Here is a 19,212-nt window from a genome sequence, read left to right as displayed (position 1 = left end):
CATACGAATTTTTTTTTTAATGTAAGACGTATGTTTAAAAAAAAAAAGCTGGGGGGCGGTGGTGCAAGCCTTTAATCCCAGAACTCTGGAGGCAGAGGCAGGCAGATCTCTGAGTTCGAGGCCACTCTGGCCTACAGAGCAGTCCAGTATAGCCAGGGCTACACAGAGAAACCCTGTCTTGAAAAGTCAAAATAAATAAGAAAAATTTTTTTAAAAAATTAAAAAAAAAGCAAGTTCAGCAATAACACCGGCCTAAGAATGCATTTAAGCAAACAAACACTACAGTCAAATCCTATGGAAGGCCTGGTGTCTCAATCAAGACTTCCCGCGGCACCCTCTTTGTGAGGATACCCCGCCTGCATCCACACAACAAATTCACCTGCTGCCCTGCCCCACCGGATGCTGTAGCCGAACCAAGGGTTGTCCCGCCTCCCCCATGTTAATAGACCCGCCCCTGCACGCTGATTGGCTATGGTGTTAGGTTGGCACTGCGCAGAGAAGACCCGGAGAAGTGATATCCGCCTTAGGAATGGTTCCGCGCCTCTGCTGCGCATGCTCGCTAGTAATGTTTAGGCGTTCCTAGCCGGCTCCACGCGGGGGCGCGCGCGCGGGCACGGGATCCCTCCCCGGGGGACAGTTGGTGGCGGGAGCGGGCGCTGGGGTCCTAGTTCCTAGAGCAGTCCCGGTTGCTAGGCCGTCACCTCCGTTGGCGGAGACCCACACGAAGGACCTCGTGGCTCAGCCGCCGGAGACGCAGGGTCCGCTGCCGTCGGTGAGGACGGGCCCCTACAGGCGGGAGGGTCCGGCCGGCGGAGCGATGCCTGCTCCGGCTGCACCGGGGTCGGGCCCGGTCCTAGGGAGGGGCCCCAGCTCCGCTGCTCGGGCTCGCGCCTCCGCTTTGTCGGTCACCCGCGGTGCGCCTCCTTTCTCCCTGCTTTCTTCACCAACCCACTCGACCCCTGTACCGATCTCAACATCCCTAAATACGGGATCACACTTTATCTCATTTTCCTCGGACCGTGTCCATCCTGCCCAGTGCGTGTCTACCTGGCTCTGTCCTCTGTCGCGGCCCATCCTTGCGGCCGCAGATCCCAGTGACCTTGCACTTTTTGCTGGTTATCAGCCCTCCTAGTTCCTACTATAGATTGCCCGTTATGACTTTCAAACTTTGTGACTCATTCTATGTTTTATTTATTCTGGGAAATATGTTTTATGTGTATATTCTGTGCCTGACGATAGATTCGTGAATCACAAATTTAAAGAGAACCGCTTACCCGGCTCACATGACGCAGATCTATTAGACTGTTCTAATTCATTCCTTTCTGTTCCGTTCCATTCCATTCTATTCTAAATGACTGACTTGCTAACCCATTGATTCAAGACCTAGTTTATCTGCCGCCTTTAAACCCTCCTTTAGTCTTACAATCATAACCATTCCAAAGAGATCTTTTGATTGTGGTGGTGGTGATTTTGTTTGTTTTTAACTTTCTGCTTTCCAGGGTTCATACTATTGCTGAAGCTTGATTTAGGTTTTCTGGTATGATTCAGGTATTTCATTTATCTCATTGTTCTTCAAGAGCCAGTAGTCTGACTTGTGGGGGAAAAACTGTATGAAGTTGTGGTAAGGGAGCTTCTTACGGGAGGGAGAGTCGCTGAGATGCTAGGCTATGACGGAGATAGCTTTTGTTGGATGTGTGTTTGTGTGTATGTGTGTGCGGGCCCGCGCGCGCGCGCACTTGATTGATTGATTGCTTGCTTGCTTGCTTGCTTGCGTGCGTGCGTGCGCTTGAATTTTAAGAAGAGGAGCTTGTCATCTTGTCGGTACTCTTGGGGAGAATTAGAGTGGCTAAAGCTGAAGACCATAAGAGCTCGGCCCAGATTTAGCTGAGCTGAGGGAGTCGGTGAGGAAGGAAGGCCTCATTGACAGGAAAGCAGATGGAAGATGATGTGGTTGCCTACCCGGAGAGACACATTTGAGGGTACCTCAGGCTGGGTAAGGGAGTCCGTTTAGCCAAGATTATGATCTAGGATGACTGGGGAATGTATCAGTTGGCTTCCCATGTTTCCTTATCGCTCATGAGTGTGTGTATGCATGCAGAGGCCTATTCTGTCACTCTCTGCCTTATTCCTTTGAGACAGGGTCTCACTGGACCTGAAGCTATCCTGGAAGCCGTGTCTCTATGATGACATCTGGCATCTGCTAAGGTCCTCAATCTTACGCAGCAAGTGCTGTTGTCTGCTGAGCCATCCCACCCCAGCCCTGTCCCCAGCTTGACAAAACATTTCAGTGCTGGTGTACTTCTCAAGGGGGAGGGAGATGATGACGTCACGAAAACAGAATGAGAAGATATTAATTTCCTTTGGTTTTCGAACGTCTAGTCCAAGATCTGGCAGACGAATTTCTTTGCAGTGTGTGGGCTGTGTGATGGTGGCTCGGAGCATTTAATGGGGCAAGCTGCTCATATCATAGTCAGGAGTCAAGACTGAGAAGGCTGGGATGCTCATATGTCCCTCAAGGGCATACCCCAGTGGTCTAAGGACCTCCTTTAGAGATTTATGACCTCCCAGTGGTGCCACTGTGGTTCTTTGGGAGAGACAGTCATGATCCAAATTATAGCAAGGTATTTGGAGAATAGGTTCCTACTGGCTGACATCTCTTCAATATATTTTTAAAATAAATTATTCTTTTTGAGACAGGATCTCTTTATGTAGGTCAGACTCCTAGAACTCAGTATGTAGACCAGGCTGGTCTTGAACTCACAAAGATCCTCCTGTCCCTCCCTGCTGAGTAGTGGAATTAAAGACGTGCACCATTACATCCTGCTGCAGTGTCTGTGTTTCTAAATTGCTTTGAAACAGTGCTCTCAGACAGTCGACTGCCGCCCCGCCTCCTGAGACAGCCAGCAGTTTTGGTTCCACAGTAACTTGGGAAAAGAGGTGATAGTGGATTTTATGTAGTGCATAGAGGCTAGAGGTTCTATAAACAACCTGCCCTGTCCTGCCCTGCCCCTCACAGTGAAGCAGATTCACCGATACTGAGGTTGTAAAAGCCCTCTTTAATAAGTGGCAGCCCTACTGGGATTGCTACCACCTTCATCCTATCTAGGAGCCATGCTTGCCCACATAATTCACTTACGGTATTTCATTCACTACTTGGGGGAGGGGAGTCAAAGGAGGAAGCCAGCCTCCATCTTAGTTTTAGACAGAATCTCACACTGAACCCAAAGCTTACAATTTCAGTGAGGCTGGGTAGCAGCAAGCTCCTGAGGTCTGCCTGGCCTCACACCCGAAAGCTGGGCTTACAGATAGGTGTGTGATCCTGTTTCACATAGATGCCGGGAAGCTGAATCCAGGATCTCATACTTTTACAGCAAGTACTCTTACCCACTGAGCATCTCCCCTGACCCTCATTCACCGCTTTTCCTACTTTGCGGGTAAGAGTGGCCAGGGGAGTTCTGGGCTTGGCCCAGGTCTCCTATCCAGCAAGGCCTTGGTAATACAGCTTTATCTCCCATGCAAAGGTAGCTGTTCTCTGCTCTACCCAGCAAGGCCTTGGTAATACAGCTTTATCTCCCATGCAAAGGTAGCTGTTCTCTGCTCTACCCAGCAAGGCCTTGGTAATACAGTTTATCTCCCATGTAAAGGTAGCTGTTCTCTGCTCTTAGCTGCCAAGAGAGGCTTCTGGCTTTCAGGATTTTAGTTAGCACTTAGAGATTGGACTCAGTTGTGTCTGAGAGGCACTGGATAGTTCCTAACATTGCAGAGCATCTTGGCCTGCTCTGAGAAACATAGCCAACCAGCAGGGCTACAGTAATCACCCAGTTCTGACCTTAGCACTGAGGGAAGAGAGAAGATGGAAGATAAACCACACATTTCAGACTCTTGAATATACTGTTCACATCTGCCTAACCTGAACACACTGTGTTTTCTTTATAGGCTTATATCTAGTGAGAAATAGATATTACAAAATGAACACATTAAAGCCTAAGTCTTTGGGCAAAGTAAATAATACAGGACCGGGCATGGTGGTGCACATCTATAATCTTAACAGTTGGAGGTAGGGAAAGGAGGATCAGGCATTCAGGACCAGCCACAGCTGCATAGTGAGTTTGATGCTAGCCTGGGCAGAGGTAGGTGGATCTCCTTGAATTCCAGATCAGCCTCATCTACATAGTGAGTGAGACTTGGTCTCAAAGCAAACAAGGAAAAAAAATCCCCAAACAAATCCTGATGGGCTGGATAGATGACTCAGCAGGGAAAGGCACTTGCTGCCTTGCTGAGGACCTGATTAGGTAACCAGAATCCATCTTGGTCATAGAGAACTGACTGCTGCATGTCCCTTGACCTCCATGCCTGTGACTCACATGCAATTGAATGCATGCACACCTGCACGTAGACAATAAGTAAGATGTAGTTTAGGGTTTTTTGTTTTGTTTTTAGGTTTTTCAAGACAGAATTTCTTTGTGTAGCCCTGGCTGTCCTGGAACTCACTCTGTAGACAAGGCTGGCCTCACACTCAAGATCTGTTTGCCCTTGCTGGGATTAAAGACGTGCACCACCACCACCAATGCCGTCTGGTTTTGTTTTGTTTTTGTAACTGAAATAGGGTTGAGGACTGGGGCTTGAATCCTAGTGTTCACGTAAGATCAGATGTGGTATCAGGCATCTGTGGTCCTAACACGCTGTGGTGCGATGTGGGGAGACGCTCAGGACTCTTGTAAACAAGCTAGCTGGCATTTCCTTCCAGCAGCCTCTCAGAGACCCTGCCTCAGTGAGGTGAAGGCAGAGGCTGAGACCCAAAGTCGTCATGTGACCTCCACGTGCATGGTTCGCTTGCCTACACTTACATTCAAGCACAAGTGTGCACACTCATGTACATACTTACAAAGACAAAAATAAAAAATAAAAAGCAGGATTGTATAGAGATCCCCCACATCCCCATCAACATGAATGTCAGCATCTTACATTTGTATCTGAGATCTGTTTATTTGTATGTGTTTTATTGTGCTTGTGTGACGTGGGAGAGGTCTCATGCTGTGACACTTGGGCGGAGGTCGGAAGACAGCTCTGTGGAATCATTCTGCTCTTATGTGCCTTCCAGGGATCAGGCTTGTGCACTTCTACCCACTGAGCTATCCCACTGGCCTGGATTTTTGTTTTTTGGGACTAGACTTGATTATGTAGCCCAGACTAGTCTCATTCCGCATGGCCTCCTGTATGAACTGTCGTCGTGCCTGCTTTTATTTGCTTCTGGGGCTTGAGAGTAGCCTTATATTCACCAGGCAAGCATTTTAGCAATTGAACTCCATCCCCAAATCCATTGGTGTTTTCAGCAGAGTGGAGCCATCACTATGACCAGTTTTGGAACACCGAGTCTCCTGAGTGCTGAGATTAAAGGCCTGTACCACTACTCAGCTTTAAAAAAAATTAAAGAGGCTAAAAATGTCTGGAGTGCTTTTGTCTTGTTTAATGACTCTTACTGAAAGGTGGGAAACCCCTTGCTAACTACATATTGCTCAGTTGTCCTAGAAAGACAAGAATGTCAGCCCACCCTAGGATAGCACTCCATACCCAACCATCCTTGTCAGTACTGGAGGCCTGGAACCCTGCCTCTGCCCAGCCAAGGCAACACCAGGAACAGCAGTTGCAAGGTCAATGCAAAGGGCCCCTGGTATCTGGAAGACCGGCTGAGCTGAGGCCGCCAGAGTAGGTCAAGGGGTAACCTGTGTGAGCCCAGAGAGGCTCATTTCCCAGAGCTAGGCTTCAGCCTTCTGTCACGCAGAGTAGCAGCACTGGCTGGCCTGGGTGCTTTGAGACAGGTGCCCAGCATTGAGGTGAAGTGCACAGGGCCAAGCCTGGTAGATGCCCAGGCATCTGAGCAGGCACAGTGGGATTTCGGCCTCTTCATCCTCAGGCTTGTCTGGTTCCTGTGCCTGTTCTCACCTATTAGATGGCTCACTAAGAATGGTCTGGAAGGGATCTGTGCTAGGCATTGATGAGGCTTCTAAGGTAGAAACTCAATAACCAGTGCATTAGTCACCAGAAGCCCTGGAAAGACTGGGTGGGGCTACCGGGAGAGCATCTGTCCAGGGTTCCTCTGCAGTCTCTCAACCTCAGGGCGCTGAGGAAGTTCTGTCTCCCCCAGGTTCCACCCCAGGTCCATTTGTTAGAGCCCCAGGCTCAGGGGCCTCCTCCACTAATTGCCTTGGTTCTTCTCTTAGGACAGAGCCTCTGGGCTCCCACAGTCTGGCCTGGGAGGAAGAGGAAGAAGGGAAAGAACTACCCATCTGCCAGAGGGCTGACGGTGGCCTGAGGGCCAGGCTCTCAGACCCAGGATGCCCCTGCCTGAGTCCAATGAGCAGGAGAGTGAGCGTGTGAAAGCTGGCCAAGAGCCATCTCTTGGAGCCAGGAAACCCCAAGAGTCCTCCAATCTGGTCCTGGCCAAGGATAAAGGGGGATCCAAACCGACGGGTGCCGTGTCCCTGGAGATGCCGGGCCCTGCCACCCAATCCAGCAACACCCCCCAGACCCTGCCAGCTAAGAAGCAGGGGCGGATAATTCACCGGAAGCGTAGCAGAGTAGATTCTGGTGAGATTCCCTGGCCCTGCCGACCCCCATTGTCCATCGGGGTGACCTTGGATACCCCATTCTTCCTCTCAGTTGAGCCGCTTAGACTCTAAGCACACCCTGTGTCCCAGGCACCGGGCCCTCTCCCCAAGCGCATGGGAACTGTAGCTATATGCACAATTCTCTAAACTCTTTAAATCCTCTCCCTTAATCACAGAAACAGCTTCTAAAACCTGGGCTTGCCTGGAAGTCCACAGGATCCTACCTTATTCCAAGACCCACTCTCCAAGGCCCCTGACCCCGTGCCTTGCCCTAGAGAATCTAACCCAGCCTTTTCATCCCCCTAGCTGCTCCCCAGCCCCTGGAGTTCCTGAAGACCCCGTATGGGGGCCGCCTTCTAGTGTACAAATCATACCTGTACAAGCAAGAAAAGGCTGTGGGGGACAAGGTGTACTGGAAGTGCCGCAAGCACTCGGAGCTCAGCTGCCGGGGCCGGGCTATCACCCGTGGCTTCCGAGTCACGGTGATGCGGGACCACTGTCACCCACCTGATAAGGAGGGCCTGAAGGTCCGGCACCAGAAGAAGAAGCTGCCTCACTCAGACCTGCCTGAAGGCTCTGAAGGCCAAGAAGATGGGGTGAGCCTATGGCTGTACCCTGTAGAACCAGAGCCTGCCCCTCAGCCAATCCCTGAAACCCCAGAGGAGGACCAGGGGTACCGATCCCTGGCACTGCAGAGCTTGCCTCCCAAGAAACGTCCCACCCCAGGAGTGGGTGAGTACGTGCCCTCTCCTCACTTGGGTGAGGAGGAGGAAGACCCTTCAGATCTTTCATGCCCAAATAAAAATGGGGTTTCGTGTGGGTTCAAAATGTGTTCAATGTCAAAAATATAAATATCCCAGTCATCATTATTAAGCCCACGGGATAGACGGCATTATGATTTGGGGTCCCAGGGCCTTTCAGGATTTCCCAGTGCAGCGGGGCCTGGTGTGGGTCCTAGAAATCTGTGTGCTGATGGGCAGGCTAATGGGCAGTGATCCAGGCTAAGTTTGGGTAGCATTCCCAGGGGCAGGGTGTGCCTTTGAGTCCCAGGCTCAAACTCCAATCCTGTGGATGAAGGCCTTCAGTCTCAGAAAATTCACATGTATTGGGGGGTCTCAGGAGCTTATTCATAACTGAGGCAGGTTGTGGAACTTGTGGGTGATGCCAATCAAATCATTCTGCTCTGCTTCCCCAGGGAGAGGTGGTACGCAGTCTTAGAATAGGTGGGTGTGGCTTCCAGAATGCTGGGTGTCTCCTGACCCATGAAGATCTGAGTGACCGCATTGGTTTTGGTGGAAGGGAGTGTCTTTTCAATATGTTAAGAATACTTGAGTATGTGCCTCTATTGCTCAAAAAGAAGGGCTGAGGATGTTGCTCAGTGGTAGAGCTTTGCCTGGAGTGTTTCAGACCTTTGACTTAACTCTACACACTGTAAAAACAAAAACTAGACAAAAATTTTGAACAAACCCTGGAAAAATATGACCAAGAGTAGCCCAGAACATAACCTGCTGAATTAGAGCCCAGCATGGCCCCTCACTGTGGTGTGAACTGGGGTGCTGAGGTCTAATTGACTTGGAGAAGGAACCCTTGTTCTTCTTGGGTGGCTTCACACATGCCCAGCCTAGGGAAGCATGCCGACATTTGGGAGAAAATTAACTTGGCGGTTCCTCCTGGGACCCCTGGACTCTTGTCCTTGGTTTGTGACCTTGCTGGGTTCTTCCTCCAGTGCGGTATCGGCCCCTTGAGTTCCTGAAGACCTGCTATGGGGGCACTTTCCTGGTTCACCAGTCCTTCCTCTACAAGCGGGAGAAGACTGTGGGGAGCAAGGTGTACTGGACCTGCCGGGAGCATGCGGTCAATGGCTGCCGTAGCCGGGCCATCACCCAGGGCCAGCGAGTGACGGTGATGCGCAGCCACTGCCACTCACCTGACATGGAAGGCCTGCAGGCCCGGCGACAGCAGGAGAAGACCATAAAGAAGATACAAGCAAGACGAATTGGTGCTGGGGACCTGGAGGACTGCGATGACATCGAAGACTCGCTGCTCCAAGGGGTGGACAGCCTGTTCTACCGCAGGGCAAAGGGCACACTGACTCTCAGTAGGTCTAAGTCCAAGTCCAAGTCCAGGTCCAGGTCCAGGTCCAAGTCCAAGTCCAAGTCCAGAAAACGGCAGAAAAAGGCACGTCAGGAACCCTTGCAGGAACCCCCCGAGGACGACCAGGACGTGGATCCCAGTGAGTCTTAGTGTTTGGGGCCTGCTGGCCGGAGTTGGCTGCCTCATTTTGGGAGGGGGTGGCCAGCCTTCTCAACCTACCCCTGCATTCTATATCTGGACCCTCCCCTAAGTGCCTCTCCTGTTGCCCTGCAGGAGGTCCAGAGTTCCTGAAGACCCCTCTTGGGGGCAACTTCCTGGTATATGAGTCCTTCCTCTACAGGAGGGAGAAAGCGGCTGGGGAGAAGGTGTACTGGACCTGCCGGGACCAGGCACGAATGGGCTGTCGCAGCCGAGCCATCACCCAGGGCCGGCAGGTGACTGTGATGCGGAACCACTGTCATCCACCTGACCTGTTAGGACTGGAGACTATGAGGCAGCGGGAGAAACGCCCCGGCCCCACTCAGTGGGATGGCCCAGGTACCTGTGGTGACCCCACAGCTTTTTCTATTAGCTATGCCTGTCCTGCCCTCCTTCCTTGTCAATATCCTGACAGTCACAGTCCTCTCCTCTGTGCCCCCCACTTCTGCTCTCAAACTCAGTCTGTCTAGGATCCCAGGCTCCTCTTTGCCTACCTACCACTCTTCCAGGCCCCAAACCTGATAAACCTAATCTCCCGTCCTCTGTTGTTTCAAGAGTTATCAGTAGAGACCGCTGAACGTGTAAGTAAGGCCCCCATTCCCACAGTGTGAACAGAGGGCAACAGTCATTCTCGAGTCCAGGAGCTAAAGAGCCTCCCTCTCTAGAGATTTGTTTGGTGCACACCTGTATGCCAGAATCCTAGCTCTGCACATTTGGCTCCAGAAGAAGCTGGAATCTGCATACAGAAAGTGGTTGTGGCCAGCCTCCGCACCTGGCAGCACTCAGTCCCTCAGCCCTCACTCCCCAGCCTCCACACTCCCCAGCCTCCCAGTCTGGTAGTTTTTGGAGTCCTCTGAGATGCCTTTTAATCCTAAGCTTATTCCAAAAACAGGAGGTGTTTTATCATCCATATTCCCTTTTTGTTGCATTTCTGTGACACCTTATAAATAGAGAGATAGTGCCAGGACATGGCATCACTTCCTGCCTCACGCATCCCTCCTTTAAGCATTTGCTTCCCCGTTTCTTAAAGTGCATTCTACTTCACTCCCCTTTTACCTGCTAACATCCAGCCAGAGGAACTGATTTAGCCTTGGTCTACTTTTTAAGTAGGTTTTGTGCTTTTTGTTTGACTTTACGTTGTTTTGTTTCTTGAAACGGTCTCAATTCTCAACTACGTTGCTCTGGGTGGCCTCAGACTCAGAGATCTGCCATGCCTCTGTGTGTGTGTGAATGCGTGCATGCACATATGTATTTGCTTTTTTTTTTTTTTTTTTTTTTTTCGAGACAGGGTTTCTCTGTGGCTTTGGAGCCTGTCCTGGAACTAGCTCTTGTAGACCAGGCTGGTCTCGAACTCACAGAGATCCGCCTACCTCTGCCTCCCAAGTGCTGGGATTAAAGGCGTGCGCCACCACCGCCCGGCTGCACATATGTATTTGCATACTTGGCATACGTGTATTGGTTCAAGGGCAACATGTAGGAGTCAGTGTTTTTCTTCTGTCGTGTAGGTCCTGGGAATTGAACTCAGACTGACAGTCTTGGCAACAAGTGCCTTTGTTTTCTGAACTGTCTCACTAGCTCCTGCCTTCTGTTCTTGTCAAATTCTGCCCCTAGTGAGCTGGGACTATCCTGCCCTTCTCCTTCCTTCCCTGTGGCTGCCCGGCAGGTGCTGTGTATGCCTCTTTTTTCAGGGAGGCATTACATCACATCAGCAGAGGACCCCAAAGCTTGCTGAGTTCTGCTTCAGCCTGGTCTGGGGACTGATGCCAGGCCTGGCCATCACCTAGATTCCCTGGCTAGCTGCCCTGCCTCTGGGCTTTCTTGTCCTGATTTGAGAGGTCCTGGAGGACCCACCTGAGAACCTTTGCCCACGCACTCACTGCACAGTGCGGCTGTTGGAGAGTGCCAGGCCGTAAAGCATCACTCCACAAGAGTGGGATCTGTTTGAAAAGAACGTGGTGCTTTTCTTACGGTTGACCCCATGTATTGACCAGATTCTGCTTCAGGGCTCGGGCGTCCACTGCCTCCCTGATGTTCCTAGACTGTGATTCAACAGGGGCCTTTTCTGACCATAACTTGTGTTCTTCAACACAGTGTCTTCCTTATTTGTTTTTGTTCTGCTCTGCTCTGCTCTGCTCTGCTCTGCTCTGCTCTGCTCTGCTCTGCTCTGCTCTGCTCTGCTCTGCTCTGTTCTGTTCTGTTCTGTTCTGTTTTGAGACAGGGTCTCTCTCCTTATGTAGTCCAGACTGTCCTAGAGCTTGCTATGTTAGACCAGGCTAGACTTGAGCTTGCAGAGATCCTCTTGCCTCTGCTCAAGTTCTGGAATTAAAGGTATGAGCCACCATGCCTGGTGCAACCCAGTGTCTTCCCACATGCCTACCTAATGTTCCATGACTGGAGTTCCAGCCGCCGATCCTCCTGTGATGACCATGATCACTTTCACAGTACTGTCTGAGATTTCTTGGTTTTGTTTTCTGTTTCTTCTACTGAAGCTTTAAGTTTCTGCCCTCACACAAAGGGCAGAATACAAAAATGACTTCTTTGTATTGTGCCTAGTCTCAGCAGTATGGTGGCCCCACCTGTATCCTGCTGAGGCAATAGCTGGTTTCTCCAGGCACAGTCTTCACCTGCCTGCTCTGGCGTCTGTCTTCCAGCAACTTCTCCTGTGTGCACTGGCCTTTCAGGCCTTCTCATGTTAAAGGAAGGCCCTGCCCTGTGGGTACATGGGGCCTAACTGCCTCTGCAGAGCCGGCACCTGGAGTTCTGGGTCTTAGGAACACTCCAGCACAGATTCTGCCTCCTCCCTTTCAGTGTCTCGTGTCTCCCACTGGGCTGCCCTGCTTTGTTCCTTATAGATAAACATACCTTGATGCCGCCGTGCCTCCAGTTCCCCCAGTGCCTCTCTGACTCAGCTGCCGTCTACATGCTTGGTATAGATCTTGTTGCAAGGCTTGGCTGAGTTCTGTTGCTTACTCTGTGTATGAGTGTTTTTCCTTCATTGGCGGCCCAAAGGCAGCGTTGGATCCCCAGGAACTGGAGTTACAGATGGCTGTGAACTACTGTGTGGGTGCTGGAAACTGAACCTGGATCCTCAGAAAGAGCAGCCAGTGATCTTAAGGCTGAGCCATCTTTCTAGCCCCTTGGCTCAGGTTTTATCTTGCACATCCTTAATATTTGAGAGTTTCTCTGTCTCTGTTCGTTTTGTGGGTGTCTTTGCTTACTGTTTCTCTGTCCTTGGAATCTACTCTTTTACTTACTGAAAGCCATTTTTTTTAATGTTCATGTGTATAGCTGTTCTGCCTGTATGTATGTTTATGTACCATGTGTGTGCCTTGTATCCATAGAGGCTGTGCTTGGTACCTATGGATGCCAGAGGTGGGGATCAGACCCCTGAAACTGGAGTTACAGATGGTTGTAAGCCTTTGTGTGGTTACTGGGAATCAAACCTGGCTCCTCTGGAAGAGCAACCTGCCCTCTTAATGGCTTAACCTACATTTCTCCAGCCTTTCCCTGGCAAACATTTTACTCCAGTGTGGAGGAGGTGGGCCATTTCCCCCATGTGGCCTCTGGGCGCTCTGCTCTGCAGGTGGTCCTAACTTCTTGGCTTCCTTCTCCACCATTCTAGGTGCTCTGGAATCAGATGCTTCTACCCAAGCCCTCAGCCTCTCTGGGCTCCCTCCCTCGCAGCTTTTGTCATCATATGATGACTTCCTAGTCTGCCACTGTCTTCCATACTCCTACTAGTATGGCCCATTAAACCCTGCTTAATGTGTTCAACTGCTTTGCTAATCCAAAGCTCACACTCCACCAACAAGCAGCACGATGAGGCCTGCCGCAGCAGGACCTGCTGCCTAGGACCAGTTTCTCTTAGTCCCTGTTCTGTTCCAGAAGCACAGCAACTCTTAGATAAAAGAATATGTTTAATTGGGACTTGCTTACGTTTTCAGAGATTTGGTTCATTATTGTCGTGACAGGGAACATGACAGCACACAGGCAGACATGGTGCTGGAGAAGCAGTTCTGCACTTCAGCAAAACCCTGTCTCGAAAAACCAAAAAAAGAAAAAAAAAAGAAAGAAAGAAAGAAAAAAGGAAGAAAGTTCTATATCTGCATCTGCAGGCAGCAGGAAAAGAGAGAGCCATTGGGTCTGACTTGGGCTTCTGAAACCTCCCCAAAAAAATCCCACCCCAGTGACATACTTCCTCCAACAAAGCCACACCCCCAGTCCTTTCGAATAGTGCCGCTCTCTGGTGATCAAGCATTCAAATCTATGAGGCTATTTGAGGGGGCCATTCCTGTTCAGACCACCACAGGAACCCTTGTGCCTGGTCAAAATGAGGACAAGGAAGGTGTGGGAGTGGGCAGGGAGTCCTCTTGGCAAGGCCAGGCTGTCCTTCAGGTTCTTCTTACCTCCCAGCTCAAGCTTAAGCCCAGCCTAAACACATGTGCACAGCCCGGGCTCATGAGTCACATTCCTCTCCAGCTCTGAGCCACTTTGACCCCACTCTTGGAAGTACAGAGTACCTGCCCTCTGGCCTGGAGGGCGCCTCCTATAAGTGAGCAGACACACACCTTGCCCCTTCCCACACTATCATCATGGAAGCCATTCTCCAGGCTTGTGACAGATAGACCCCAGTCCTGAGGGCACAGTGTGGTTTGAGGACACAGGGCTATCTCTCTGTGAGAAGAGGGGAGGGCGTGAAGTGGATGATGGGACCGTTCCCCAGTCTTCCCTCTGAAGGTCAGGTTCAGCTTCCATGCCCCCTTCTCTGATTGCCTCCCTGGTTTCTTTGCAGATGGGCCTGAGTTCCTGAAGACCCCTCTGGGGGGCAGCTTCCTGGTGTATGAGTCCTTCCTCTACAGGCGGGAGAAAGCGACTGGCGACAAAATCTACTGGACCTGCCGGGACCAGGCGCGCATGGGCTGTCGCAGCCGAGCCATCACCCAGGGCCAGCGGGTGATGGTCATGCGCAGGCACTGCCACCCACCTGATATGGGTGGCCTGGAAGCCCTGCGACAGCGGGAGAACTTCCCCAACCTGACCAACTGGGAAGGCCCAGGTACGTGGAGGGAGAGTGGCTTCTCCTGACTGCCCTACAACATCCTGATTCCTTTCCTGGCTCTGGGCTTGAGGCACTAATTTTACCACACGATGGATTGCTATTGCTGACAGACGAGTTCTGGTTCAAAGAAAAAGTAGGGGTGGTAGGCCCGAGGTGGCATAGTGGTCAGTCACCAGAAGTGCACATGCTCATGACTGAACACTGAAGACCCTGCATCCCAGGGCCTCCTCTTTCTCCTGCCGTCTTCCTGGGCCAGTTCTGCTTCAGCGTCTGTTTTCATGTGCTCTCTCTGGACACACCCCCAATGTCACGTGGCCGTTGACCTGAGCTTCTTAAAAAGTATGAGAATGGCTTTGTGTCAAGGACAGCTGGTGGACGGGTCATGACCGGCCCCCAGCAAGGTCTCCCTCTGTCTGGGAGACCCCGGTGGGCATGGAGTTTGTGGTCTGGGATGGCCTCCAACAGAGCTCCAGGGACACTGGCGCCCTGCAAAGGAAAGCAGGTGTGTTTTAGAGGCTCGGACCGTGGCTGAGCGTTAGTCCCAGAGTCCTGAGGCAGGCAAAGGGAAGGGGATAGGGACCAGAGTGGATCCTCCTGGGCCCAGCTCCTGCTCCGACCCTTGGCACACAGCCTGATTCTGCCCTACAGAGCCTGTGCAGCCGCTGGAGTTCCTGCAGACATCCCTTGGAGGTCGGTTCCTGGTGTATGAGTCCTTCCTGTACAGGAAGGAGAAGGCGGCCGGGGAGAAGGTGTACTGGATGTGCCGGGACCAGGCGCGGCTGGGCTGTCGCAGCCGAGCCATCACCCAGGGCCGGCGGGTCATGGTGATGCGGAGCCACTGCCACCCGCCTGACCTGGATGGTCTGGAGGCCCTGCGGCAGCGAGAGCGCGAGCGGCTCCCCAGTGTAGCCAAGAAGAAGAAGAAAAGTATGTACTGAATGACCAGGAACTTTGGGCCCAACTTTACATTTCAGAACCTTCTCTCATTCCTATTGATCCCTTCCCATGGTCATGAAACAATACCTACATTTATTGGTTCTTCCCATTGACTTGAAAACATGAGACCATACCTCCGTCTTCCTAGTCTAGATCAGATCCCATTCCAAATTGATCTTCCTTTTTTTTCTGTTCCCCCCTCCCCCACCAAGACAGTGTTCTCTGTGTAATGGCAGTCTTGGCTGTCCTAGAACTCACTGTAGACCAGGCTGGCCTTAAACTCAGAGATCCTCCTGCTTCTGCCTCTGTGTGCTGGGATTAAAGGCATGCACCACCATGCCAGGCTTAATCTTCCTCTTCTAAGACCGCTCAATACTTTATAGGTCATTATCTTCTGAAAAATCTGATTTAAAAAGAATGTATATATAGACTACCCTAGAAGGATGCAATGATTGTGTGTTTGTAAACATGTGCCACCACATGTTTGCAATAATTTTATTCAATTGAAAATCAGTTCTCTTTATTTATATAGACAAATCTTTTTGTTTTATCATTGAGATAGTGTCTATATAGCCCAACCTAGCATCAAACTCAGGATATTTTAGGACAGTCTTGAATTCTGATTATCTTGCCCTCACAAGTGCTAGGATTACAAATGTGTGCTCTTACTGTTGTACCTGGGTTCAGTTCCTGGTAAGGGAAGCATTTACTGGGCTGGAGAAATGGCTCAGAGGTTAAGAGCACTTTCTGTTCTTGCAGAGGACCCAGGTTTAGCTCCCAGCACCCACATGTGGCTCACAACCCTCTGTTACTCCAGTTGTAGGAGTTTTACCACTCTCTTCTGTCAGGCAGACATGTGGTTTGCGACAAAATACCTCAACACACAAAATAAACCCTTAAAAAAATAAATGGCGAGCAGGAAGAAAGAGGTCATATTGCCACATAGAGTGGAAAAGAATCTTGGGGCTGGAGAGATGGCGCAGTGGTTAGAGCACTGGCTGCTCTAGGAGAGAACTCAGTCTTGGATCCCAGCGCCCATGTCCTGCCATTTACAGGCTTCTGTCACACTCTTCAGGCCTCTGAGGGTGCACATGGCATATAGACACACATGTACTACACACAAATAAAGATTTAAACTTAAAGTGATCAGCATCAGGGAGGGAAACCCAGGGAGATTTTTTTGCGTTCAAGGCCAGCCTAGTCTACATAGCAAGACCTTGTCTCAAAAATACGTAAGTAGATGAGTAAAAGAATCATAGGTTATTACAGACAGTGGCGTGTGAGACCCTGCATTTAATGCCCAGAACTACAAAGCTACCCCAGGAGTGATAAAAGGCACAGGAACTTATTGAAGAAGAGGCTAGAGCAGGAATCCTTGGAAATGGGACCTCTGCCCTCCAGCCTTCAGGTGGCTATGGTCCTGGTGACATTGGTGACATCTCAACTTCGTGGCCAGTCAGAACCACCTAGCCCAGACACGCTTGGAATTTTGAGTCCCAGAAGCTCCTTTGAGTGACTTGTGACAGTGTATTAGGTGACTAAAACAGTCACCTACAAGTCTGCTGGCTCTCAGGAGAACTTCAGGCACCAGTTTTATCTTTGCTGAGGAAAAGAACTAGAGCATGCCTGTCGTCCCAGCACTCAGGAGGCCAAGTCAGGAAGAGCACCAGTTCAAAGCCTGCCTGGGCTACATGGCCAGTCCAAGCCTCCTCAGCTATATAGTGAGATAGGGCTTTAAAAAAAGCAAAAGTCAGACTTAGATGATAAGTAAATCTTTGGGGTTTTTGGTGTTGTTTTTGTTTTTTGTTTTGTTTTTGAGTTAGGGCTTCTCTGTATAGCCCTGCCTCTCGTGGAACTTACTCTGTAGACCAGGCTGGCCTTGAACTCAGAGATCCACCTACCTCTGACTCCTAAGTGCTTGATTTCTGTGGTTTTCATGTGGTTGGTTGGTTTTTGGGTTTTGTTTGTTTGTTTGTTTGAGACAGGGTCTCTAATTATAGCCCAGGCTATCCTTGAACTCATTAGGTAGACCAAGCTGGCCACGAGATATGCCTGTTTCTGCTTCCTGAGTGTTGGGTGGGATTAAAGGCATGTGCCACCATGCCTGGCTTAAATAAATCTTTGGGTTTTTTCATTGTTTTGTTTTGTTTTGTTTTGTTTTGAGACAGGGTTTCTTATAGGTTTTCTCTGTGACTCTGGCTGTCCTGGAACTCTCTTTGTAGACCAGGCTGGCCTTGAACTCACAGAGATCCTCCTACCTCTGCCTCCTGTACTGGGATTAAAGGCGCGTGCAGCCACTTCTTAGCTAAATAAAACCTTTGTAATGGTACACATTTCTCTGTCATCAGGAACATCAAAGAAGAGCAAAAACTGAGCAACGGGTCCTGATGAGGCAAGTCTTCTCTGAAACAACAGAGGAGCCACCGACACCCCCGATGCTTCCTGTCAGTGCAGGCTCTTCCCATCCACTCAGATCTGCTTGACAACTCCTTCACTCTCCAGAGCATCGACGGCCTTCACATTTCCTCAGAGGTCCCCAGGAGGATTACTTGGACCTTGGGTGGTATCCCGTGTTGGCAAAAGAATCGTGCGAAGCTGATGGGTAGCCTGCAGACCCGTGCCATGCTGCTGTCGCCTTTATGACCTTAGACAGCTGTAGAGAATGTGTCTGGACTGATATACCTCAACCCCACTCTGCTGCCCACGGCCTCAGCACCATCTGCTTCCAGAGCATGCGCCTTACAGAGAGCTCTCCAGTGGGTGTGGCCTTTGTGAGCTCCACAGAGTTCAGCACCAATGAATTTGTTCTGAGCCAGGGTGTGTATGGGAACTTCTTGACACCCTCTGAAGACAGTACCAGTCAAGGGGGGTGGGGGGTGTTTGTTTTGTGTTTTGCATCTTTTAGGGACAGATGTTGGAGCCTTCCTGGTCTTCAGTCACTTACTGCTTACTAGGACCATCAGCCCCAACCGTGACAGAGCCGGCCGGTCTCCAGGCTTTGCCCTACCTTCTCTCAGACTTTGCATCTTACATTCTGTCCCAGCTTCAATTAAACCTGTGTCCACAGTTCTCAGGGCAGCAGAAGTTCCTGGAGGGAGCCAGCCTAGATGTCAGGAAGAGGTGACACCAGATAGGCATGCTCTAGGCAGCTGCACCACTGAGAATTGTCCACATGGTGTTCCTGATACACAAGGGTAGTTAGATGGCTTCAAAGCCTGCCTCTTACAGAAGAGTTTAGCAGAACAAAGAGAGCCATGCTACAAGTGACACTAACATCCCTGGGAACTGCAGAACTTTCTGCATGCTACACCCTAGACAGAGCTGTCCTTACCCTGTCATAGAGCTGCATGCTCCTCTCCTTTGCAAGCAAGCCATGAAGCAGCCACCCCTGTGGGATACTGATGGCCTGGTGCCTACCACTGGCTTCTGCTCCTCTTCTTCCCTCAATAAACCCTATTTAATCTCATGGTGCAGAGCTGCTGTGTGGACACCCCCTCTGCAACAACAGGCTGCTGCCACAAAGCCGCATATCGCCTCTGCCCAGTGCTGGGGAAGTAATGGGTTTGCTTGGCAACTCCGGGGCCATGGTGTTTGCTTGGCCTAGGCCAAGACTGGGAGGGGATCTGCTGACGTAGGGAAGGCTTGAAGAGTGGGCCACGTGCCTGGACCCTTCATGAGCTCACTTGAGTGAGTTGAGGTGAGCCCAGAGTGGAAGTGGTACACCAAACCAAGGCCAGGCTTGCTTCTCGAGACCCTGGATACCAACCATCTGGACAGGTAACTGCCCACTTCTCAGTTAGCCCGTTACCCAGCCCTGACTACCAGCCACCCTGGGCCTACACCTGAGATCAGCCAAAAAGACAGTCTGGGGACAGGGAAAGTGCTCGCTGCAGCCATGAGGATCTGAGTCAGATTCCCAGCAACGCTGTGAAAAACTGGGCCCAGTGCGTATGTCTGTAATCTCGAGTGGATTACACTGGGTAGGTAGAGACGAGGGTTTCAAACAGACTCAACAAATCTTTTCTTGGTTTGATTTGGTTTTTTGAGACAGGGTTTCTCTGTGTAGCCCTGTTTCTGAGTAGCTATTCTGTAACTCTTTCTATAGACCAGGCTGGCCTCAAACTCAGAGATCCACCTGCCTCTGGCTCCTGAGTGCTGGGATTAAAGGTACGCGCTATCACCACCCAGCAACAGTGGGTATTTTGGTATACAACCCCATTTCTCTGCTTCCAGTTCACCCGTGACAGCAGCAACTCCCACACCCGCCTATGCTTCCAGGCGCCACCTCAGCCACCTGTCGGTGCAGGCTCCGCAGTC

The 19,212-nt window shown here is 50.8% G+C and overlaps 1 protein-coding gene across 2 annotated transcripts in view; it reads left to right on the top strand.

Moving 5' to 3' along the window:
• Flywch1 (FLYWCH-type zinc finger 1) overlaps positions 1 to 18,355 on the top strand; it is a 30,769-nt gene extending 12,414 nt beyond the window's left edge. The window contains exons 1-8 of one of the 2 annotated variants that reach the window (XM_057774541.1): positions 590 to 772; positions 6,222 to 6,588; positions 6,915 to 7,340; positions 8,335 to 8,841; positions 8,976 to 9,239; positions 13,693 to 13,956; positions 14,608 to 14,886; positions 17,244 to 18,355. In XM_057774541.1, coding sequence (XP_057630524.1) covers positions 6,336 to 6,588; positions 6,915 to 7,340; positions 8,335 to 8,841; positions 8,976 to 9,239; positions 13,693 to 13,956; positions 14,608 to 14,886; positions 17,244 to 17,269 — 2,019 coding nt within the window. In that variant the 5' untranslated portion in view covers positions 590 to 772; positions 6,222 to 6,335 and the 3' untranslated portion in view covers positions 17,270 to 18,355. Of the gene's footprint in view, positions 1 to 589; positions 773 to 6,221; positions 6,589 to 6,914; positions 7,341 to 8,334; positions 8,842 to 8,975; positions 9,240 to 13,692; positions 13,957 to 14,607; positions 14,887 to 17,243 lie in introns of those variants that run through there. The other variant, XM_057774542.1, reaches the window with a different exon arrangement.
• The last annotated feature ends 857 nt before the right edge of the window (positions 18,356 to 19,212 follow it).

Source organism: Chionomys nivalis, chromosome 7 (genome assembly GCF_950005125.1).
Source record: "Chionomys nivalis chromosome 7, mChiNiv1.1, whole genome shotgun sequence".
NCBI classification, from domain to species: Eukaryota; Metazoa; Chordata; class Mammalia; order Rodentia; family Cricetidae; genus Chionomys; species Chionomys nivalis.
The sequence above is the reverse complement of the archived record's forward strand: the minus strand, read 5'-3'. Positions and strand labels throughout refer to the sequence as shown.